The 23,838-nt window shown below is 49.0% G+C and overlaps 3 protein-coding genes across 5 annotated transcripts in view; 1 reads left to right on the top strand and 2 right to left on the bottom strand.

Moving 5' to 3' along the window:
- EIF2AK1 (eukaryotic translation initiation factor 2 alpha kinase 1) overlaps positions 1-18,569 on the top strand; it is a 30,145-nt gene extending 11,576 nt beyond the window's left edge. Inside the window, exons 5-15 of one of the 2 annotated variants that reach the window (XM_037057841.1) lie at positions 619-718; positions 1,262-1,342; positions 1,964-2,063; positions 2,984-3,041; positions 3,362-3,689; positions 4,843-4,954; positions 6,862-6,962; positions 12,571-12,682; positions 12,989-13,071; positions 14,145-14,378; positions 16,321-18,569. In XM_037057841.1, the coding sequence (XP_036913736.1) occupies positions 619-718; positions 1,262-1,342; positions 1,964-2,063; positions 2,984-3,041; positions 3,362-3,689; positions 4,843-4,954; positions 6,862-6,962; positions 12,571-12,682; positions 12,989-13,071; positions 14,145-14,378; positions 16,321-16,437 (1,426 nt within the window). In that variant the 3' untranslated portion in view covers positions 16,438-18,569. Of the gene's footprint in view, positions 1-618; positions 719-1,261; positions 1,343-1,963; positions 2,064-2,980; positions 3,042-3,361; positions 3,690-4,842; positions 4,955-6,861; positions 6,963-12,570; positions 12,683-12,988; positions 13,072-14,144; positions 14,379-16,320 lie in introns of both variants that reach the window. The other variant, XM_037057840.1, reaches the window with a different exon arrangement.
- On the bottom strand, positions 7,330-12,227 carry ANKRD61 (ankyrin repeat domain 61). Its single transcript, XM_037057845.1, has 4 exons — positions 11,266-12,227; positions 10,653-10,658; positions 10,079-10,176; positions 7,330-8,595 (listed from the first exon to the last, which is right to left on the bottom strand). Exons 1-4 carry the CDS (start codon positions 11,482-11,484, stop codon positions 7,656-7,658), a joined length of 1,263 nt encoding a protein of 420 aa, XP_036913740.1. The 5' UTR covers positions 11,485-12,227; the 3' UTR covers positions 7,330-7,655.
- On the bottom strand, positions 17,272-23,724 carry AIMP2 (aminoacyl tRNA synthetase complex interacting multifunctional protein 2). Of its 2 annotated transcripts, none has more exons than XM_037057843.1 (4): positions 23,576-23,724; positions 20,583-20,789; positions 18,610-18,841; positions 17,272-17,829 (listed from the first exon to the last, which is right to left on the bottom strand). In XM_037057843.1, the coding sequence occupies exons 1-4, from the start codon at positions 23,588-23,590 to the stop codon at positions 17,441-17,443; spliced, it is 843 nt and encodes a 280-aa protein (XP_036913738.1). In that variant the 5' UTR covers positions 23,591-23,724; the 3' UTR covers positions 17,272-17,440. The 2 variants fall into 2 exon arrangements, with proteins under 2 accessions (XP_036913738.1, XP_036913737.1); XM_037057842.1 differs by having other exon boundaries at positions 23,456-23,723.
- Positions 23,725-23,838: the final 114 nt, after the last annotated feature.

Here is a 23,838-nt window from a genome sequence, read left to right as displayed (position 1 = left end):
TAAATACTTTTATGATCTTTTAAAGATTAAACTACCCAAAAGAAGTCAGGATTAAGGTTTAATCTTAAATTAATCAGAAATTAGTTTTGGGTTAAAAATATTATCATTGGTATAGTTTATGAAAATTAAAAACTTGGTTCTCAGCAATTAATTGCTGTTCCCAGATTTGCTTTACTTCTCATTGCCCTTCTTTTTTAAAAATAACTTTGTTTTTAGAGAAATGGGAAGAGAGGGAGAGAAACACCAATGTGTGAGAGATACATCGACTGGTTGCCTCTCACACACCCCCCAAATGGGGACCCGACTTGCAACCCAGGCATGTGTCCTGACTGGGAATCGAACCTGCAACCCTTTGGTTCGCAGGCTGGCACTCATACCACTGAGCCACATCAGCCAGGCCCTCCTTGCTATCTTTATCACCCTGTTGATTTGCTTAGCAAATGTTTTCTTCATAGAGAATGAAAAATTAAATTTCATTTTAGCTCATCCTTGCCATAATTTAGTGATAACCGAGGCTAGCAGGTTCATTAGTAGTAACACGGTGAACGTGAACTGCCCTAGGACATTCTGATGCTCTCATGCTTTAATATTGACTGATTGTTGGTATTTAACTTTTAGATCACGGGAAGTAGCCTTTGAAGCGCAGACTTCACGGTACCTGAATGAATTTGAAGAGCTTGCCATCCTAGGGAAAGGTGGCTATGGAAGAGTATACAAGGTTGTTCGCCACATATTTTTTTTGATCTACTGCTTTAAATAAATGCACTTTGAGAAGTTGTTTTCACTATTTAAAGTACCCAAAGGAAAATTCCTATGGAAATGCCAAAGGAAAAAGTATATTTACTTTTCATTAAGATCTGTCATTTACGGAAAAGTGGGCTGGTTTTCATTTTTCCCTAATCACGCTGGTGGTTTCTGTGGCTTCTGGAAACTTGGAGGTTTCATTCTATAGTTAATTTTTATTTAAAATGTAGTACTGAAAAGAATTGTGCTGCTGCGTTTGGGGCTTTACAGAGCCCTTTTGCCAACATTCTTGTCCTCCAGACCTGGAGCTTCTGGGAGTGGGTCTCGATATGCGATGGAAGCTTCTCTTCTAGCTGAGCCCGCTGACCTCCCTGAGCTCAGTGAAGAGGACACATGTCTTTAGCGTGATTCTATGTCTCCGGCTAGTTTGGGTTATCTGAATTTAGCCTAAAAGAACTACTTTATTCGGTTGAAATTTAATGGTACTATGTACTTTTTCTTTTCCTTCACTTTTTAGGTCAGGAATAAATTAGATGGACAGTATTATGCAATTAAAAAAATCCTGATTAAGTGTGCAACTAAGACAGATTGCATGAAGGTAAGATTTTCAAAATTTATTTATTTTGAGTCCTTGAGTATTAAAGTTTTTTTGAAGGAGTTTTGTGTACGTGAGACAGAGAGTGACTGTGTGTGTGTGTTCGTATGTGGCCAATATTGGGTGGGATGGATTGCCTGCTTACTCAGAGTGGGTTACAGTAACATAAACATCCAAACTAAAGTTCATTTGACTTAACTTTTTATAGGCATTTCAGACTGACCACAGTTCAGGGGTTGTTGCTGGGGAAACTAATTTTTTAACTAAATTACTCATGTACGGTACAGCTTGTTATGAGAAAACACGAGCTCAGTTCAGGCCCCAGACTTCTCCCTGACGAGCCATGTGGTCCTGGGAAAACAACCTTGTCTTCTAAGCAACTCCTGTCTTCTGCCCTGGAAATAGGGGTGACCATGTGGTTCCATTTACCTTGTGAACTGGACTTGCCTATAGCAGAATGATTGTAAATGCAGTGTGCAAAGTGTACAGTGCTGTGTACACATACTTTTAGTGGCTGTAACAGAGTTTAGGTTGCTTATGCACAGGGCTTCCACTGCTTGCTTCGGAGCACGTGGTCTTTGATGCCACGGGCCCACGCTCCAGCTGAGTGTGCTCCTCCTCCAGGTGCTACGGGAGGTGAAGGTGCTGGCGGGTCTGCAGCACCCGAACATTGTGGGCTACCACACTGCGTGGATAGAGCATGTGCACGTGGCCCAAAAGCAAGGTAAGCCCTTTCGGATTAGATGGGGTTGGAGGCTGGCAAAGCTCGTCCCGGGGGCCGGATCTGGCCTGCCCCTGTGTTTGTGCATCCCATAAGCTGCAAATTTTTTTTGTTTTACATTTTAAAAAATAATAAAAGGCACCAAACAGAATATTTTGTGAGCATTATATGAAATTCCCCGTTTCATTGTCAGTAAATACAGTTGCTCAGAACACAGGCTCATTCTTAGGTGCCGTCAGGGGCTGCTTTTGTGCTGCAGCAGCAGAGATGCGTAGCTGTGGCCGCGTCTCTGAGGGCTGGAGAGACCTGAAACTCTCGAGGTCAGGCCCTGCACAGAGTTTGCAGACCAGCCGTTCTGTAGTTCCTCAAACGCGCCAGTCATTTGAATAAGTTTGTATTGTACTTCGATAGAATCTAAAGAACTCGAGACACGTGGTTATAAACTAAGGGGGGGGAGAATGGTGGGGGAGGGGTGTGCAGGGTGGAGGGGAATGAAGGGGGGGAATAGAACAACTGTAATGGTATAATCAATAAAGTATATATATTAAAAAAACAAAAAAAGTTTGTATTGTACTTCGTTAAAAGTCATGACTTTTAAAAAAAGATTTTATTAATTAACTTCTAGAGAGAGGGAAAGGGAGGGAGGAAGAGAGTGAGAGAAGCATCAGTGTGTAGTTGCCTCCTGTGCACCCCCAACGGGGGACTCAGCCCACAACCCAGGCACGTGACCCGACTGGGAATTGAACCAGCAACTCCTTGGTTCACAGGCCAGCACTCAATCCACTGAGCCGCACCAGCCAGGGCAGGTCATGACATTTTTAGACAGGTAGTTTCACTTGGTATTATTTGTATATTTTTCTGCCTTTGTCTATAAATTAGATAATCGGGCTGCTTGAAGATTTGCTTTTGTTTTTGTTCAGCAGATAGAATTTCTTTACAGTTGCCATCTCTGAAAGTGATCTCTACACGGGAGGATGACAGGTATGTGGACCGGTGTGTACTTCATACAGGTTGGGTGTTGCCTGCCACCTGCACTGGGTTGCCTTTGTGTTTTGCTATTAGGAGCTCAGGGGTGTTTTATATTTGTCTTTGCTTATTTTCCTTACAAAATGTGAAATTATTTGCTCCCCTCAGATATTCCCTGTCAGCATTTTGAATAAATGTGGCTGCTAGAGAGATTTGATACCTTTGTTCCCCCGGAGGTTTTGCAGTAAGATTCATACAGACCTGAAGGAGCAGTTGAGTTACTCTGGATCTTCTTTTTCCATTCATTATCATCTTTACTGTATTTTTTCCTCCAGAGATCAATATGGTGTTACAAATGATGAAAGTAACAGCTCATCCATCATCTTTGCTGAAGGCGACTCAGGAAGAGAAAAACCCTTGGGAGAATCTGGCGCTGAGAATCAGAATAACGAACTGGTGAACTGCACCACCGATGTGGTCCCAAGGGGCAGCAGTGAATGTGAATCGTCCATTGAGTTCCGAGAAAACGGCCTGGCTCAGCTGTCTTCGGGATCAGTGGTTGAGCACCAGCTGCCGCTTAGGCTTAATTCAAACTTGGGAGGGAATTTCACATCCCCTGAGGAGTCTTCTGAAGAGAACTTAAACCTGGTGGGACAGGCAGAGGTAGATTACTTTTCCTGAACCTACCGGTTTCGTGTTGACCCGCAGGAATTGTGCAAAGGACTGGGGTAGGATTCGGTCTCCCCTGCACCCAGCGGACTTCCTGCCTGGCACTCCGCCCTTCCTCTGTGCCAGCCCATCTGCCCTGTGTTTGGCCTCTCTGTCCGTGTCCCCTGTGTTTGCTCTTCCCTCCCTCACTTCATTAACTCATCCTTTTCTGGGTCATCCCCTCCTCTAGGTATTCTCATCCATGTACCTTCACGTGGGAAGCATCATGCATGCTCTGTTTCTGTTTTATGTTAGCATCATACTATAAACGTATTTACATGGAAAGATTTTCTACGTTTTGGAACGTGGCTATGAGATAGTCGGGGGAGGATTACCGGGCCAGTTTTCAGGAGACTTGTTGAGGGTTCCACAGTGTGCTGGTGAGACTCACACGTGCTTTCCCCCAGTGTTGAGTATTAGCATCAAAAAAGCCTTGAAGATTAACAGGGTCTGCACTTCATTGGTCATACTGGATTACAAAACTGTATGCACGCACAGAACTAACTCCTGTTCAGGAACTTGTGGCTGTGTGCATGTGGTCTTTTTGAAATGCGAAACTTTGAACAGGTTCACACGAATACAGAGGAGCTGGGTTTGAGGGCTTCTGAATCAGAATAGCTTTATTTCTCGATAATGAGCTTGGAAAAATTTCCTGATGCCTAAGTCAGTGAGCAGCCGTGGGCTTCCTTTCTGTGTACCTTCTCCTTGGACATTATGCACAATGTGAAGCCAGCCGAGGTGTGTATGTGCCTTGGGGTAGTCACAGAGTGCCAGATTACCGTTCTTTGACTCTTGATCCCAGCTGTCGAGGCTGCTCATGTCGTGAGCAGGTCAAATAGTCTCAGTGCCATAGAGTCACATCCGAGGACTTTCTGCCTTTTGACATCTGCCTAGCTCCAGCAGGCGTACGCCTGCCCGCTTGGGTTGTGACGCACAGTCTTAAGCATTGCTTTCCTTCTCCATCTCCTTCACTAGGCTTTGGGCCTCTTGGGCAGGTCTCCTCCGTCCTCACCACTTAGGCCAGCGCTTGGCCTAGAGTAGGCGAGTTTTGACCCACGGAACCACCTGGTGGTGCGGAGATGGGAGCCAATGTTGTGTCGCCCCCTAGGCGCAGTACCACCTGATGCTGCACATCCAGATGCAGCTGTGTGAGCTCTCGCTGTGGGACTGGATCGTGGAGAGGAACACGCGGGGCCGGGAGTGTGTGGATGAGGCTGCGTGTGAGTACCATGGGTCAGCAGGGGCTGGGGGGTCCAGGCGGGAGGGTCTGCTGCCTTCTGCCTCCAGGTGTTCTAGCTAGGGGGGCAAAATCACTTTTATTGAGCCAAAGAAACAGTTAGGCTATTTCGACATTTTTCAAGAACAAATAAGTAATTGGAAGTTAATTTTCTCTGTGATAGACACATAGTTGGTTGATAGTTAAGCAGCAATGCACTAGAATTTGGGTATTTGATTTTGAGTGGAAAAGGTCTTTCAAATACAATTTTTAAAAAAATAAGGAAAAAATGTTAACACTTGTTTTATTTTTTTAACCTGAAAATGTGTCAGTCTTGCAAAAAGAGAAACCTTTATAGGGAGGCATGTGGTCCAAGGTTTGCGTCCTTTGAGGTCCAGATTTCGCCCCCTGCCTCTGCAGTTGTACATCCTCGAGAAATACCGTCAAGTAATATTTAAAAAATATTATAACAGTGATTCTCAGCGTGGGCTGTGCTTTGGAATCCCATGGGGAACTTTTAGAAAGGTGTCATCAATAGAAAAGAACTTTGCAGTGGGGAAAGGCGGCACGCACCCCTCCACGACCAAGGCCAGCGCCAGCAGTGGTGGCTCGTGTCAGTGCTCGTGCCCTCGCGAAGGGGCGACGAGAGGGCACTGTATCTCTGGTCTTTCTGCCCGAAACCCACAGTCCCGTCTGATCATGAGAAAAACCTCGGGCAAATCCCAGCTGGGGCACGTTCTGCAGAACGCCTGGCCAGTACTTCGCAAACCATCCAGGTCATCAAACACAGGGAAGGTGGGGCACACTGTCACAGACCAGGGCAGCCTCGGGAGACGTGCCCGCTGGATGTAGTGAGGTGTCCTGGGTAGAACCGGGGCATGGAAACGGGGCGTCGGGTAGGAACTGGAAACCTAAATGAACTGTGGACTTGTATCAGTGTTGGTCCATTAGTTTTGCCAGATGTACCATACGGAAAAGCCGCCTTGCACTTCTCCCCTGGCAAGAGGTTGGTTGCTTCAGTGTGAGGATGTCACAGCAGAGGTTCTTGTAGTGGAACCGTTGCTGTTACACACACAGAGCCCCTGAGTCGTATGCCAGGTGGCGTAAAGGAGAGTGAGTAGGTGTGAACCGTTGACCACGGAGTGGGCTCGTTCGGGGTGCAGAGGGGGCATGCGCTGTTCTTGGGCTCGGAGGTCAGCAACAGGCTGATGATTTGGATCCACTGAGTGCAGAAGAGCTAGTGGTTCTTTCTCTATTTCTAAACTCACTTGGCTGGAAACGTCAGGATTTTGTCTTCATCGACTTTTATTTGCATCAGTCCGACAAACCTCTCCACGCTCGGGACTCACGTACTCGGTGTCGTGTCACCCGATGAAGTCATTCATTTCCTTTTGTCCCATATACTCCATTTATCGGTCGTTTTTGGAAAATGAGTTCCACATCTCGCAGATGAAGAAGCTCCTCCCTTGGGCTAACATAATTTATCTTCTTACTCCATTATGGGTAATGGGATCTCCAGTCCACGGTGGGCCATGATAACGGGCTTATTAGCATTAAGCCCCAGGATGGCAAGGGTTGAGGGGGACTTAAACACGACTTAATCTAGCCACCCAGTGCCTGGGAATTGCTTACTAAGTAATTGCTTCAGGGGCTCCGAGAGAAACAGGAGATCTCTCTCTGCTGACAGTCTCGTGAAGGCTGGAAGCTTTCCTAGTTGAGGAGCCCTCCCTGGTAATTCCTGGGTTTGAACCATTTTTGGAGTGTGGACTCCGTAGAAACTTCTGAGTGTTGTGTAGGTGTCAAATGTTAATGTATTTAGAACTACAGTTCTACAGTTTTTAACATTCAAATGTTAGTGAGTAAAAACAAAAAAAACCTAGAAATGAAACTTTTCTTTTGTTTTAACTTCAGGTCCTTACGTTATGGCCAGTGTTGCAACAAAGATTTTTCAAGAATTGGTGGAAGGTGTGTTTTACATACATAACATGGGGATCGTGCACAGAGACCTAAAGGTAGGTGGAGAGGGGGAATCACCGAAAGCTTCTGATCAGGGGTGACCTGGTGTCGGCTCGTTGAATTAAGTGGGATCGGGTACCCTAGTTCCTTTATTAGCAGGGTGTCGTTATTTTCACGAAAATCGTTTTATAGGTTCAGAACGTCAAAACTAGATTGAATTTAAAATCAGTAAACCTCGGGCACTTGCATATTCTCACTGTTTTTCAGGTAGTAAATGTGCTCTGAGCACATTTGTCATCGATGATGCTGAGTGTACTTAACAGTGACAGGAATATTGGTCTGTTATTTCAAACTTAGAGGTGAAAATCTATTTCTGTAATTGTCCGTCTCAAAGGAAATTTAAAGTAGGAAATTCTGTTCTGCTGTTTTCAAAATCTGTGATTATTCCAGTTTTTATCTACAAAAAACTATCAGGAGAGGAAATATATTTACTTCTTTGGCTGACAGTCTTAAAAAAACTTGCATACTTTTGGGGCAAAAGTTAAATCATGGAAAATGCATTTAAAAGAATATTTAGGAACAAAAAATTAACATGCAAATCACAATCTCTTTATTTTTTAAAGGGGTGTAAGAGCTCGTAGTTTGTACGTGTGGGATGGATGGGGTCATGGGTTACGTGTTTCTGGGTCCGGGGCCAGCCAGAGGGTGCAGTTGGAGTGACTGGAATCCGCAGCATGGACACAGCGAGGTCATTTCACGAGGCAGGCCAGGTCATAGCTCGCGTACACAGCACTGCACATCTTCCCCGGGAGAAGGTGCTTCACGTATTGTTTGTGCCTCTCACCATAAATGTTTCTGACGTTTCTTTTACAGATATCCTCTAGGGATAATGGTTTCCGAGACAGCTTTATTAGGGATTCCCTCAAGGAGTGGAATTCTGGGAGTGTGATCCCTGCAGGTAGAATCCCTTGGTCATTGGTCAGTCTCAGAGGGTAGGAGTGGTAAAGCAGCTTGGCAAGAAGCGCCCTGTTTCTTACGTTGGGGCTGCGCTGGAGGTACATGTGTATGGGGGACTCCCCGTTTCTTGTTAGAATGTTAACGTCAGCTTCAAATTCCAGCAAGAGGCTGATCACCGCCTGTCTGCCTGCAAAGCATGCCTCATGGATTGCCGTTTGGCCGTTGTGGTCCTGGGCATTGACCTTGGCTCCGTGACGCAGCAGCAGACGGATGCAGCTCAGCCCCGCGTCTAGCACATGGCCAGCTTTGCTGGACGCAGCGCACACCGCCAGCTTAAGGGCTGTGTTCCCCGTGGAAGGGACAGAGCAGTTGACGTTTGCGCCACAGGCAATGAGCGTTGCCATCATCTCCTCGTTCAGTATACCCGCAGCCACGTGAAGCGGCGTCATGCTGGATTCATCAGGAACGTTGACCTGGGCACCATTTTGGGCTAAGATAGAGAGAACTGGATAGGTCGCATACCTTATGGCCAGGTGGAGGGATGAGTACTTGTGTCTGTTGTCCACCTGAGCGTCCACTTGCACGCCATGCTCACACAGAATGCGGAGACACGTCACAGCGTCCTTCTGAATGTCCGCCATTTGGATCCTGTTCCCCGGCTTTGTCCGCACGGTGGAGGTGACCGGCCAGTGCAGTAGCGTCAGGTGGAGCGTGGTGAGGCCTCGGGTGTCCCTGGAATAGAGTGAGCACTGGTTACACTGAAGTCCTGTGGGAGTGGCTCTGTGTGGAGAACTAGTGCTTAAGAAGGCAACGTTTGCTGGAAGTCCCCCCCCCCGTGATTAGTTCAAAGAGCTGTTTGAAATCTGCCACGCCACCGCCTGTTTGGTGCGGGGTGGGCGTCAGGGTGGCGTGCACCAGTGCGCGAGCGGCCGCTTCCTCGGGCGCTTGTTTTCGCCTTGCTGCTCCTGGGCGGCTGTGGCCCCTTCCGTGCTGCGTCTTCGTCATTTTTGTACCCCAGCTCCTCACACGGTGTCGAGCGAGTCAGCAGCCATTCAGTACAATTACGGGGGCGCGAGTGCGATCTGGTGTCACCAAAGAAGTGCACCGCAGAGGGCCACACCTGTCCGGGACTCAGTGGCTCTGCCCCTGCCCTGCGCGTGTGGGTGGCCTAGATACAGGGCTCATCTGGAGACCCACAGTCACTCTGCAGTCGGTGAAGCCTGCCCGTCTTCCCTCCCTGCGTCCACCCGGGAGGAATGCGTGTTTTACCACTCGGCCCTCATCTCCTCCTTTCCTGAAACCTCTCAGGGTCGCCTCCAAAATCCCAGTGTTTGGCAGAGAAAAGGGGAAGGACTGTGGTGGACATATCACTTCTCACTGAAGTTAGAAAGTGGTCTTCAGTTCACATGTATTTATTCAGTGTGAACTCTGGGCGAGGGCTCTGGTGGGACAGCCGGCAGCAGCCCCGGGCAGGCCCCTTGGTCCAGTGCGGAAGGCATGAACCGCATTTGAACAACCCGGTACACGTGCAGGCGGGTGGGCTTCTCACAGCTGACCCAGGGCGGCCTGCAGCTGGCGGGCAGAAGGTGTGCGAGGAGCCCCAGAGCAGCACGGGTTAGTGTGTGGCGGCGGCCCGTCCAGCCCTGGAAAAACTGTGAGAGCTGCCGGGGTAGGGGTTGGGGTGCTCGGGGGCGAGAGCGCGTGAGGATTTGGACTTTACCCTTCTGTTGTGGAGGAGGAAGTGCGCGGTTTTTCTACCCTGTCATCCTTCCGTTCACTCAGATGGTGTGTATTAGGCACTTTCGACGTGCCAGGCACTGGCTCAGGTGGCGAAGGTGTGTTTGGTGAGCAAGGGAAACTTCTCTTTCATGATGCGTGCCTTCTGGAGGAGGCAATGAAGAAGAAAATCGCTGCCTGTTTACATTGTATTTTTCATGTCTAACGGGTATTTAAACTCCCCGAGGGCCACGAGTGGGACTCAGTGCGTCCTCCACAACACCATGCTTGGGCACTTTGTCCTCAGGACTGACTAATTGGTGCTCTTGTATGTTTTCCCACTTTTTCAGAGTATCTCATCTAGTCAGTAAGGAATTGGTTCATTCAAAACATCCTTATTTCTAGACCACAACCCTGAAGAGTGGATGAGTCCAGATGTGACTGGGAAAATGAATATGTAAATGTATCCTCGTTTAGAAATGGTCACCTGTCGCGTTACCTTACTTCCGGGTCAGCGCCGTGTTCTAACAAACAGTGCAAACTCTGTGCCTTGTGGTTCTCGGCGGCCAGATGAATGGGGACGGTGGGCTGCATCTGCTTCGGGGAAAAGCCACAGTGCATTATGGGTAGCCTCCTGTTGTGATGGTTAGCAGTAGTCATGGGGTTAGCCTCCCATCCCAAGGAAATGAGTGCTCCAGGTATCTCGGTTCGCCATTTTTTTAGTATGCACATTGAAATTTTCCTTTTCTTTGTGTGTGTGTGTTTTTTAAGATTTTATTTATTTTTGGATAGAGGGGAAGGGAGGGAGACAGTGGGAGAGAAATGTCGATGTGTGGTTGCCTCTCATGCACTGCACACCAGGAGACCTGGCTGCAACCCATGCATGTGCCCCGACTGGGAACTGAACCAGTGACCTGTTGGTTCACAGGCTGGCACTCAGTCCACTGAGCCACAGCAGCCAGGGCAGAAAATTTTCCTTTTCTTTGCCTGTTTTAAATGAATGACCCAAAGCCAGTGAATTTCATATTACATAGTTTGTATGTTAAATAAAGGCACATTTACCAAGACAACACAAATAACTTAATTAAAGCTTTGAAACGTGACTGTTGTAAAGAGCTCATAGTGCAGAATGAATGACAATTGCTGTTAAGCCACATAGTCCTTAAATTACCCCACAGGGTGATTCACAAGTGGTGTGTTTTTTAAGGTCTTGCCAAAGTCACGGTATCAGTAAAGAAAGCTACACTTTCAGGGTTTCAGAGATATCGCAGCAGAGTCCTGTAATTAGCAGAGCTGTTTGAGCCGTGTCTGAGAAAACACGTGAGTGTGGCTCCCAGCACGGCCTCAAGATAAGAGGGCAGGGTAAAGGAGAGTCACGTTTTGAAAAAAAATGGAAAGGTAATAGTCATTGTGTAAAAGTTTACATATAAAAGAAAAATTACATGTAAAAACAGGAAAAGAGAATTCCATCACACAGACACCATCACCACAGGTGTGTCTGAGAGGATAACAGTGTTCCTCCGGCCACACGAGCTCCGGTCTTCTCCCCAGTCATGGTGAGAACTGGAAGGCCCAGCCCCGGGTGTGACAGGGCAGCCCGGAGGTGGAATGGAGTTCACAGGAGGTGTGCCTTCCCGGGCACCCAGGGCCTTTTTTCTAAAAGTGTCAGAGCAGCAAAGAGGGTACCTGGGTCCGACGCATTCCGGAGCTGGTGGAGCTGGCCGGAATCGTCAAGGGCCGATTGACGGGGTGGCTCTGTAGGAGCGCCCGGATGGCAGAGCAGTCTTCTCTCATTATGGCTTCGTAGAGTTGGGTGTGGAGCGCCGCTCCAGCCGCGCCCTCGTCCGGCGGCCGGGCCCTGTGGGCGGCCAGCTGCCTGCTGGTTTTCTTACCCACGTTTCCCATGAGAGACGAGAAGCACTTCAGGGCCAGGACTCACGAGGTCAGGGAATACTTGTTACAGGATTGGTCAGCTTCCGTTCTTTATGATTCCTTCCGTTCTGTTCTAGAACTTCTAGAATTGTTGAGACCCCTATCTGTGAACACAGCTCATTTTTATATCAAAGCCGAATGTTTTCAGACTTTGTTCCTCTATCATATGGTGTCGAAGAGAAGCACAGTGACAGGGGTGTCCAGCCATCTGGCATCTCTGGGCCACACAGTAAATACACAAACACTACTGAAAACTGATGAGCAAAAAAAGGGTTTTCAGTAAACTTACGACTTTGCGCTAGGCCACACCCATAGCCGTCCCGGGCCGCGGTTCCCCTGGTAGTACTTTCCACTGAAGCACAAAACACACAGACTATCACCTTATGTGGAAGATTCTTCCTACTTTCTCTCGCCATTCAGCTATAAAAAACTAGCAAAGCTGAAACAGGGGAATTTATACATTAAAACAAAAAATTAAAATTACAATATTTAAAATAAGAAAACCCAGCTTTTCCCTGACTGTGTAGATTTCAGTGGAAGTCCCGCTGCCCCAGGTCGGGCGTGGGGTCAGCTTCCCGGGGGGATGTTTGGGGGCTGGGGAGATTGCTGCGCTGGAGCTCAGCATTCATCTGCGGAGGGTGGCCTAGTCCTGCCCAACCCTAGTTAACAGAACCATCTGGCAACTTTAACTTTTTTCATTACGCAAATGGACGTCTTTGACTGCTGGAGAGGAAGCAGCTGTTAAAAGCTTCCCAGTGACTCGGGTGTCCGGTTAGGGTTGAGGCTCACCTGTGTGCAGGCAGGCTCCGCATTGGTGGTCTTCAAACTCGGAGGGACAGCTGGGTCCAACCCCCGGAACTTCGATGCATCTGGTTTGGGGGATGGCGTGGACGTGGAGGTTTCCTTAAAGCTCCCTGGATGCTCGGCGTGTGGCCACTGCTCTGAGTTTTCATTTTTGAGGGGCCGCTTGGTCCTCAGTTGAACACTCTTCCACATCCACACATTTTTACTATTTGATTTTGGCACACCAGGGACTCGACTTGTTCTTTTTGTTTACAGCCCAGAAACGTTTTTCTTCACGGTCCTGATCAGCAAGTGAAAATAGGGGACTTCGGTCTGGCCTGCACGGACATCATACAGAACACGGACTGGGCCCCCAGAGGTGGGAAGGGTAAGTCTTTGGAGGCTGGGTATTTTGGTTTTTGTTTTTCCATTAAAAGAAAAATAAGATATCGGGGTGGGGGAAAGGGTGGGTGGGTGGGTGTGAAGAAGGTATGGGGGGATAAATGGTAAAGGGAAAAATACAATCAAATAAGATGTCAGTATTTAAGGATAGTTTGAAGATGTAGTAGCAAAGATGGGTTAAAAAGACAGAAGGTACCCGTCATTCCGTGGGGAGCTACCATGCCCTGCTCAGCGTAGGTGTTCTTTGATATGTCAACACTCAGTGTGTAACGTGCAGCTTTTCCAACTTCAGGAGCGCCAGCACACACTTCCAGGGTGGGGACGTGCCTGTACGCGTCCCCCGAGCAGTTGGAAGGATCCGAGTACGATGCCAAGGTAGCGTGTCCTGCCTCTCGCCGCATCACCGAACTTGTCTCTGCAGTGCCCACCCCCCCCACACACACACAGAGGCGCTGTTGGAGGTGGCAGTTTTGCAGGTTACCTGTCACATCAAACAGCCACAATAGGAAGGCGGACTCGCTTTGCATTTGAACCTGACCGCATTGCTTTTTAAGCTCTTACTCTTTCTAAGCCCATGGGTGTGGCAACCCAATGTTTTTGAAAGGAGTTTATCCCCTTTAGAATTTCACCATCGCCTCAAGAAGGTAGAATTCATGGGGTCTCTTTTCAGCCTTTCAATCTTCTGTTTTCAAACTTGACCAGACACGAAATAATGCTACCAGGCCGGGTGTCACTTGAGTCCCTTTGAAGTGGGTACCAAAATGTTTTAGGCCACACGGTCCCTGGAAGGAATGTTCAGTAAAATCCCTTTCTCAACCCAAAAGCCTAGTGCTTTTCTACCTTTTGATGGATCAGTCATTCAGCATTTTCATGACTGGGAAGGAGTGGCCAGGAAAAAACACAGGTGACCCTAAAATCCTATCTAGTCCGGATCGTCCTAAAAACACCTGTTTTCAAGAAAAGCAGCACAGATTTTATGCCATTTGTTAAACTTTACCGAGACTGCTTTCCTGTGAGTGAAGCAGAGGTGAGACAGGAGGTGGCCCTGGGACCGGTGCGTCCCCGAGGCTGGCGTGCAGGCGTGTGAGCTCACACCTGCCTCCAGTTGTCCCAGGCCCGGATCTCCAAGGCGTGGTGGGGTCAGGTGTGTGGTAGAGACTGCGATGGGGGTGGCATCACCCCTGCGCCTCACCAGGCCATCAGTCCTTTGTGTTGGGAGCCCCTTTTTGGTATGAGAGGGGTGGGTTTTGTGACAGTGCCTGTCACCTGGCTCTCAGAGCAGTACACGTGGCTGGCAGATAATGCCCCTGAGCAGGAGCCAGTCCGCTGTGCTCCATTCTCGCAGTGTCCTTTCCTAGAAGTCCTCCGAGTTTGGGAGGACGGTGCCCTGACATGGAACTGCTGTGCCTGCCTTGTATCTCGTCACCGACTGACTCTCGCTTTCCCAGGCCGATATGTACAGCCTGGGCGTGATCCTCCTGGAGCTTTTCCAGCCGTTTGGAACAGAAATGGAGCGAGCACGGGTCCTGACAGGCTTGAGGACCGGTCACATACCCGAGTCCCTCAGTAAAAGGTGTCCCGTACAAGCCAAGTACATCCAGCAGTTAACCAGCAAGAACGCATCCCAGAGGCCGTCGGCGCTGCAGCTGCTGCAGAGTGAACTTTTCCAGAATTCTGGAAGTGTATGTACAGTCTTTTTTCACTACGTGAAGCTTAACATTTGTTTAAATCGTGAACCCTGTTTCATGAGGAGAGCACAGGATACAGTTTATGGAAACAGAGTGTGTGAAACACTGAGTTCCCAGTAGCAGGCTTGTTCACAGTCCAAGTATGCGAGGTGACCGCTGCCTGCTCTAAAGATGCATTGACAGCTTCGTCTTTGGCCTCATCTCGCTAACTGTGGTGTGTAAGCTTTTGCCAATGACTGTAACACGCCTCCTGCTGAAAAGGGACACAGAGCAAAGTGTAAAGGATAGCAGGAGTTCCCAGGGAGTGGGGCGAGCGAGCCGGCCTGGGACCTTCAGCAGTCACGAGGGGTTCTGGGGTGGCCCCAGGCAGCCCGTTCCCTTCCTCTCGGACTGGCAGTGTGACCTGTCCATTCTGCTCCTCGAGAAACTGAGTTAAAAGCTTGATTCAAAGGAGTGTTCACAGATCCTTGGCTGCTCGGAGCGTGGTCCTCGGGCAGCGACAGGAGCACCATTTGAGTGCTTATTAGAACCGCGTGAGCTCCACCCCAGACCCAGGGTCAGAATTGACCTTCACCGAGACCCTGAGCAGCTCGCTCCCCTGGTGTTGGAGCAGCAGTGCACGAGGGCCGTGGTTCTTACACTGTGGTCTGCAGACCACAGTCTTAAGTCGTGGGAACTTGACAGACTTCTGAGGCCCTCTCCCCTCCCCCGATAAACCGGGGTGGGTGGGGGGAGGGGAGTCATCTGTGCTTTACCAAACCCTTGAAGTGGTCCTTTGGTGGGTGCCACTTGCAGGAATTCTGTAGTTGATTTATCTTCTATTTAAGGCTTACTAATTTTCAGGCGAAACAGTGGATTTTACTGGCTCAAACAGTAAACAAGTAGGTGGAGTGATTTTCTTTGAAGATGGCAGATGTGTTTGTTAAATGATCTCAGATGGAAGGGGTTTTCTAACTCCCAGTTAAGGTAACTGGTAGAGACCAGTGATTTGGTGTTTACGGTGACGAATACTCCTGGCCTGTAGAATTTCTCCTAAAATCACCTCTACTTACACACACGCCCAAAACCTGTACGTACAGGCAGTCCTGGTTTTGCAGGTGGAGTGGGATGCACTCACTGGAGAAAGGACCATGCAGAGCTCAAACCAGGCAGAGGAATCTTAATAACCAACGGGGGAAGTTATTGTTCCATGAACAATGGAACAATGTTTATCAAAACATTGACATTCTTGCCAGTTACAGAAGTACATGGGAATTAAAACATACTGAAACTCCTATTCGGGGCAGTGTAATTAAAAATTAGAGTGTTTCAAGAGCAGTGTGAACACGGCCTGCCGTGGCTCATCCTAGACCTTGGGGCAGGGCGTGAGTGCTTCTTTGGTGCCCTGGGGAATCGTGCTCCTTGCCAAGTGTGGATCCAACTTCCCATCTTCTGCGCTTTCAATGTTGTGAAGTATCTCCCAGAGTTCTTTGCGTGTGAGCTTTCTTGCTGGTACCACTGTCTCGGGCAGCTCTGTTTTCCTCACTCTGATGACGAGTCCCTTTCCTCAGTCCTGCGGCTGCCCACCGGTCTAGTGCGGCAGGGCCAGCGTTCCCACACTACCTCTGACCTCAGTGACACCGTTTCTGACCACTTCTCAGCTCCAGCATTACTGCTTCTCATCAATTTGTTGCACTTCCGTCTCTGTGGGTCAGTTCCCTCTTTCAGTTGCCCAGGGAAGTGATGTGACTGGTTGTTTAGTGTTTTGTGGACTAACCCACCTTCTTACCATACCGTACTGGTAACTGACACTTGAACCACGTTGCTGGGTGACGGGCCTTACTGTACTGAACTCGTAACTGGGATCCATGCAGATTGGGGCTGTGTGAAGTGAGGCATGCCTCTGTATTTAAAACGATGAAGCCATTTCAGTGGAGTTTAACATTTTCTATTTCAGGTTAATCTCACCCTGCAGATGAAGATACTAGAGCAAGAAAAAGAAATTGAAGAACTGAAGAAGCAGCTCAGCCTCCTTTCTCGGGACAAAGGGGTTAAGGATGACACGAAAGAGTGATGTTCCCATCTAGCTGAATCAGGCTCTAGAGACATGAAGGTGGACTTCAGCTGCATAAGCGCGAGTCCACTGGAATGTACAGCTTTAGTCTCTATTAGGGTGCGGATGGCGTACCACCGTACCCATAGTCAGTAAGCTGGTACAATATTGGACTTTCTAAAGTGAGGTTGCTTCTCCCTGACGTAGCTCTTTCCTGGTCGAGCTTTTTGAACTTGACTGCTCTAAACTAACCTTACTGTGCTCTTTCCCCTGTTGTCCCACAACCTCCCATTCCTGGATCACTTAGATTGTCCGGTTTCGCAGACTAGATGGTTGGACGTCCTCGATTCTTTTGAACTCTGCCTACTGACCACCAAACCCTCCTCTAGAAGCTGCTACTGCAGAAACCTGTGTTCTGTACCCACCACTCACTGTCCAGGCCCAGCCAGTGCTTGAGAGGGACTGGTGGTTTTGACAGTTGACATTTTTCCTGACCCTGTCACACGGCCAGTTAACTACCAAAGGGCAACTGCTCATGCGCTGGCTCAAAAGCCTCCGCTGCCTCAAGACAGCAGTTCAACTTCTTAGCTGTGTATGTCGTCCAGCCTGTTTCTGTTCTCATCACCTTCACCTTGGCATCCTTATGCCCTTTCCAAGCTCTGTGCTTCTCGCCCCTGAGTGATCTCGAAGCTGCTGTGGTGCCAGGGTTCCTGCCTTCGCCCTGTCCTGGCCCCACGGCGTTCTCACAGCAGCCGACTCCTGCATTCCTCAGAGATACAGTATACGTTGGTTTCTGTACCCAAGGGGTGCCTTGCCATGTCGCTGGCATGGTGCACTGCACATGATTCTGCTCGATTTTAAAATAAAACAAAAACCACAAGTCATGTGGTGGTTTTATTGGTACTTGACAACTGGCCTAAACAAAGACTCTGATTTGGGTACGAGCCCCTTTACCAACCACAGGCGTGGAACAGCACTGCTCTCAAACCCGAGTCTAAATCCACTAAGAGTCGGTCCCCGAGAGTCACTGCAAGAGCTTGAGGGCAGCGCTGAAAGGCTCCAGGTTCTCGCAGGCCCGCATCCACCTCTGCACGTTGGCTGGCGTGGGCACACTGCAGCCTCCCGTCTGCCGGAGCACGGACCACAGCATGACATCGGCCACCGTGAGCTCGCTCCCCACGAGCCAGGGGCTCCTCCCCAGAGCTGAGTTCATGGAGCAGAGCACAGCGACTTTTTCTTTACTGTTTCCCTCTTTCAGCTGGAAAACAGCGGCATCCACCCAGCCATCTATGAGCGTTAGGTTGACCGCATTATGCTTCTGGCCCAACAGGGAGAACAAAAACCGTGCAATGTTCCCTTCTCCTTCGATGGGGCACATCCTCTGGACGCTGAACTTCATCTGAGTCTTTGGCACTGAAAGGAAAACACCCCATGAATGTCAACAGCAGCAGCACTCACAGGAAGTACTTGTACCCATGGGGAGGGGACTCACTGACCATGAACTTGGGGGGGGAAAGTGTACCTTCAAGATCACATTTTCAGGTGTAATAGTCATAGAAGTTTAAACTAGTTTAAAGAACGCAGACTATATGCTAAGAAAGTAACCATGTCTGGTACTCGAGGATGACTTTTCAAGCTAGGAGGAACCTCAGACCATCTACTCGGCCCTGTGGCTTTGCAGGCTGAGGACTGGAGACCAGGAGTCTCCTCTCCTGAGTCAGAGACCCTTTCTACCTTCCTAGTCCCTCCATTTATGAGGGTGGTTAAGGATTACTGGGTGAACATTAACTCCCCACTATGAACTAACCAGGGGAGGCATTCTTCAGTGTGAGGAGTGACACTCTGCCATCTTATTGACTGTTTGAAAAGGTAACATCAGTGTCCCCTAGTGATAGGTTTTGGGATGTGAGGACAGACAGGGCAGCTACTGCCCCCTGCTCTGGCTGCTTAGAGGGGACCTCCCCACACTTGTGCTCTCCGTCGGAGACCCTGACCCTCCGGGAGGGATGAGGACATCTGTGGGTCAGGACTCGTCTGTGCTCCCGTTACACATTCTGACCTGAAGCGTGCGGCTAAAGAGTGTGCACAGCAGCGAGTGTCACTGTCCCAGCACTGGCTGCCTCTTGTTAACAAAGGTCACGGTGCCCATTTCACGACACAGGAAGTGAGCTGAGCCCAGTCCCCCCTACTTACCACTCTTCCAAATCAGAGTAAAGCCCAGCTGGTACTCATGGCGGGGCTGTTTGTTCGTCTGCTCGCCAAAGCACCTGAGGAGGTTTTCTGGCACGTTCTTGACCGCTGAGTGGGTATGCACAGTGGACAGCACCTTGTAGCGGCCGCAGAGCAGCCGGTGCAGCACCAGCAGGGAGAGGGGCGGCGAGGCGGGGTTTGCGCTGATGACGATGTCTCTCAGAGCCCCGTGGCCCTGGGGGAGCCAGACAGAGCAGATGGTGTTAGTCTGTGTGTGGGCTTGTCCCAGGTGCTCTTTTAGGCCCCAACGCCCGTGAAGAAGGTGCTACCGTGACCCCGCCTTACAGCTGAGGAAGTGAGTCAGCGGGAGACAGTGGCTTATCCAAGGTCACTCCGCTCAGTGAAGAGTGGGGCTGGGCTCTGAGCCGACGCCGTCCCTTGGTCCTTGCACTGCTGGCTCCTGACAAAAGGCCGACTTTACTGTCCAATTAGTAAAACTACACATTAGGAGTAGCACTTCTACTTGTCCCTAAGTTTTAAAAAAATCACAGGCAATCATAGTCAGCATTCTGTATCCGCAGGTCCCACACCTGCAGATGTAGAGGGCCGACTGCATGTGTTGTTCGATGTCATTTTATGTAATGGACTTGAGACTCTTGAGGATTTTGGAACCTGAGGGAAAACCTGGAACCAGTCCCCTGTGGACACACAGGGAGGGCATACCCCACTTCCCAAATCTCCCTAACACCTGACAGCATCTAGTTTCTGCATCAATTTGTGTTGGCGTTACCTGTCAACGAAGAGTCTCTTGAAAAAAGGTGTTGGCTCACAATTATCACTGGTGACGAGAGGTAGCGGGGACTCGAAAAAGGTAAGCGCTCCCTGACGCATGAAAACCTCCTGCTCTGAAGCAGACTTTGTTTCTGTACACTCACTGCCGTCACCACTGAACTCACAGCCTGGCTCCCTGGACACAGCCCGAGGCGTCCCGGCCTCGGGGCTTGCACGCCAGGCCCACGCCCTGCCCAGGACCTACAGACAGTTAAGTGCTCTGCAGCTCCCTGAACACGCCTGCCACTTGCTGCTGTGCCTTCAGAGGTATCAGAATTCATCTTCGGCAGCATGTGCCCTGAGTCTGGCATAGCCGTGTGTGGTCACTGGCTCGTCAACCGGCCTGGCTCCCTGTGGGCCTGGCTCCCTGTGGGTCTGGCCAGGTCTCCCTGGCACCTCTGTGCACACAAACATGTACGGGGTGGTAAAAGGACACGTGTACGGAGGGACTGAGGCTACCAAAAACAGAGCCCCAGGAGAGACACTATTACCACCTCTACTGTTCAGGTCCTCAAGTCCTACTATTCCTGTCACCAGGTCTAGACAGGGGGAGTAGCAGGCATTCTTGGGACAAACCCTTTTGCACCCTCCAATAAATAATACTTTGTAATTAGACATTTTTTTCTTGTCACGTTGTACCCTAAATTAGCTGAAGGCTGCAGACTGTTCATTAAAGGTGGCTGATGAGGTGTCACAGCTTACTTTTAATAAAGCAAAAGGAATTTAAACAAAACACACTTGAAATATGAGACTGTGACTGGCTCTTAGCGATCTATTTCAACAAGATTGGTGGGACTTTTTTTTGCATGGGCAGGCAGAGCCCCAAAATTCAGGCTCCTCTCGGAGTCAGGGTTGACATCTGTCTCTCCAGGGCTCAGGCTACTGGAATGTTGCCTGGAATACGGGGGAGCTGTAACCTGACCCCCTTCTCTGCCCTCTGCACTGGGCCTGGGAAGCCAAGAACTTGCTTTGGCTCCACTCATAGCCCATGAACTTGCTCTTTGCAATGGCACAGTCTGGTGGGGGAGAAAATGCCAATTTACCACCTCTGAAAACGAGCAAGCCGCGGACTCTTTCCCACGAGCCCCATTTTCCAGCACCAACCACCACCTATTGTGCTGACCTTGGACTTGACATGAACTCACCTTCCCAAGTATTGAATTTAAGTCCGACGCACTGGTCGATAAAGCAGCGGGCTCTTCGGCTTGGATTATGTTGGTTACATCCAAGTCCGCGTCTGGAGTCTGAATCATCTTGGAGAGACCATCAACTGCAGCTTTCAATTCGTACAGACGTTTTAAAATATTCTCTTGGCGAGACTCAAGAGCATGAAGAGATGGGTCGGATTCTCCCTAAGCAAAGCAACACCGAGCGTTCATTTCCTCTGACATCACAGCAGTCTGCCTAATTTTGTCACTCATCTTCTACTGACTGTAGTTCCACAAGTTCATCAAACCTCCCACCTTTTAAAAAGACATTAAAACCAAGTAGCACAATCATCTCATTTTTCCACAGTCCGATGGGTCCTGCGAGTCAATCCACAAATGCTTTAAAACAAATAAATGGGACTGAAAGCCACTTTGAAATTGTGTGATTCTAACCTTTGGTAATTAGTCTAAGAATAGAAGAATAGAAAATAAGTACAAAATTTTTATTCTTTATTATCAAAACTTCTTACACAGAAAAAGGGCAGTGAAAATGCGACTCAATTTATACTAATAGAAGGGAAAACGGAGCACACACATTTAAAAAATGTGTTTGATTGGAAGTCTGTCCGTGAGGTCAAATGATCATTCCCCAAATCATTCATTCTCAGACCCCTCCCAGTATTCTCATCTTACAGTCATCTAGAACTTTTCACTGTTTACATGTACAACTTCATAAACACGGAACACTTACATTCTTCATTCACTGAATCTCTGCATCTTTCTTGCCTGGTATAGTGACTGGTACACAGTAGTTAACACGAATGTTTAGAGTAAGTCTCAAGTCAATATAGATTTACCTTATAAAATAATATCAAGATACCTCTCAATATACACACTGTACAACCTATTTCCAGATTCATGAGCTCTCACAACAGACAATCCATTCTGCACTGAGAAAATAAAATGAGCAAAATGCTCATAACTAGACAGAACAGTCAAGAATATGACAATGACCTTGAGGTTATTATAAGTGGTATGATGTTAGGAATACTGGCTCACATTTGTGTGCTAAGTTTAATTCTTAGGAACATCTGCTCCTCCTCTAGTCAGTCCTAACATTGCTGTCTCATGCTGGTGTAATTCATTACCAAGTGCTGTCATTTCCTGGAATTCACATGCTTTCCAATATGCCTGCCGCCACTGCCACCGCCACCGCCCAAGTCCAAGACACGGGTTTTTTTTTTCCACCTGGCCTACTTCCGCCAGTCACCTTGCACCCATTCTGGTCCACCCTCTAATCCATCCCCAGGATGGCAGCTACACAGATGAAAACAAAGGCAGATCCTGTCACCGCCTCCCCAGTGCTAACCTAGGGGAGCCCTTAACCTGCTTGATAAGTAACTTGTATGATTTGTCCTCTGGTTGCCTCTTCTCATAATTCGCCCCTGCTCTGCCTCTAGTCATAGTCCTTTGGACTCCTAAAACACACCATACCCACAGTGGCCACAGGTCTTTGCTGTGTTCCCTTTTGTTCTGGCAGGTCATTCTGTTCCCTCCGACTACAACATTCTTTCCTCTTCTCTCATCTCAATCTCTATCCCAAGCAGGGGTGTGTCCAACCCACCACCCAGGATGGCTACGAATGAAGCCTAACCATATCATAAATTTACTTAGAACCTTTTTTTCTTGCTCATCAGTTTTCAATAGTGTTTGTACATATAATGTGTGGCCCAGAGACGCCAAAAGATTGGACACTCATGAGACTGGATTCGAAAGCTCTCAATGCACTGCAACACTCAACAGAGTAACATGGCCTGTGATTAAAGCTGCCAGGACATCCGGATCTCATCTCTTGATCTGAGGAATGAGGAAATGCTCAAACCTGCTTTACCTATCATCCCATTTATCGCCAGTCTGTTGTTCTTCCTCAGGCTAGTCTGTGGCTTGGAATATTGTTTACCCATCTGTTTTACGCTATATGCATTCGGAAGCAGTTTGTTCTTTGAGGTGCTCTCATCACACTGGACTTCTGATTACCTGTCTATCCAGTGCCATCACCTGCTACAGAAGAGGGGCTGTGTGTCTTAAAAGTTAGCAGCTTTGGGGAGGGTGCCAGCATCACCAATGAGTATACACTGCTGGTGATAGCATACATCAGCATAACCACTCTGGAAAGCAATTTATCTAGTAATTACAGCTGAAGACAGACTTGCCTGCCGAGTAAGCAATGCCATCCCTAGCAAATACTCTGCCTGCGCGTACAGAAACGTTCACTGCAGAACGAAGGAGCTAATAATGGAAACCAGCCGACACCCGTGAGCAGTGGGATGGGCAAGCCGTGGGGCTACAGTTATGCGTTGGGACAGCAGAGAGGACGAATACTTCGTCATTTCACGCAACAAAAGCTAGTCCTGAATTCATGATGACTAGAAGCAGGAACTGGACCCAAGACACAAATTGTATGCTTTCACTCACAGCACGACTACGTGGTTTAGGGACGCATCGTTAGGTGGCACAATAAATAGAGAAAAGCAAGATAAGCTCACTGCAGTCGGGCCCTTTGGGGGTAGTTTAAGTGGGGCACTTACAACGTGTGTTACCGTGGGTGGTGGTGATACTGGGGTTCCCATTATTCTTAATATGGGCGGCACTGACGTGCTATTCGCTTTTCTGCGGATAATATTTCCGAGTAAAAAAGTTTAAGTAGCCTCAAGTGAAAAAAGAAAACAGATAACACGACCCGGGCCTGGACAGTCCCCGACCCCCTAGTCCAGAGACCCCGAGGCCCTGCCCGTAGCGCCTGCGCACTAGGCGAGCGTCTCGGCGACTGCGCACTAACGGATGGGAGGGTGGGGATGGCGCGGTCCTACCTGCACGTGGACCGCGTTCTGCGCCGAGCTGCTGCTTTTGCCGTGCACGTTGGGGAGCCGGTACATGCAGGTGGGAAGCTCTACACGGAGAGATGTTCCGTCCCCGTGATAGGGCTTTACCTGGTACATCGGCATCGTGGGGGCCAGAGGAAGAAAGGTGGCGGCTGAGGGACACGAACGCCCAGAAACCGTAAAACACCTCCACAGGCAGCGGCCACCTCCTTTCCGCTCAGGCTGCTAGCGATCTGAAAGCGCAATTTGTGTGTTCTAATTGGCCCAGACTCTCCCGACGTCACGACCTTTCATACCACCAATAAGCGAGGAGGAGTTGGAGCATCAGTTTCCGCCCCTATGCGGAAGGGGAGGGGCATGTTTCAGAAGCA

Source organism: Sturnira hondurensis, unplaced genomic scaffold (genome assembly GCF_014824575.4).
Source record: "Sturnira hondurensis isolate 20B ecotype Veracruz unplaced genomic scaffold, ASM1482457v3 Scaffold0009733, whole genome shotgun sequence".
Taxonomy (NCBI): domain Eukaryota; kingdom Metazoa; phylum Chordata; class Mammalia; order Chiroptera; family Phyllostomidae; genus Sturnira; species Sturnira hondurensis.
This window is presented reverse-complemented; position numbering and strand designations above follow the sequence as displayed.

Bases quoted from the DNA above. Each gene is read 5' to 3' on its own strand.
- ANKRD61 (XM_037057845.1), bottom strand. From the start codon at position 11,484: ATGGGAAACGTGGGTAAGAAAACCAGCAGGCAGCTGGCCGCCCACAGG. The intron at 8,596-10,078 runs GTAACGCGACAG...ACTCTATTCCAG, and splicing joins GGCGCTGACCCGGAAGTAAG to GGACACCCGAGGCCTCACCA.
- AIMP2 (XM_037057842.1), bottom strand. From the start codon at position 23,590: ATGCCGATGTACCAGGTAAAGCCCTATCACGGGGACGGAACATCTCTC. The intron at 18,842-20,582 runs GTGAGTTCATGT...TGGCTCCCCCAG, and splicing joins TAAATTCAATACTTGGGAAG to GGCCACGGGGCTCTGAGAGA. The intron at 17,830-18,609 runs GTAAGTAGGGGG...TTTTCCTTTCAG, and splicing joins TACTCTGATTTGGAAGAGTG to TGCCAAAGACTCAGATGAAG.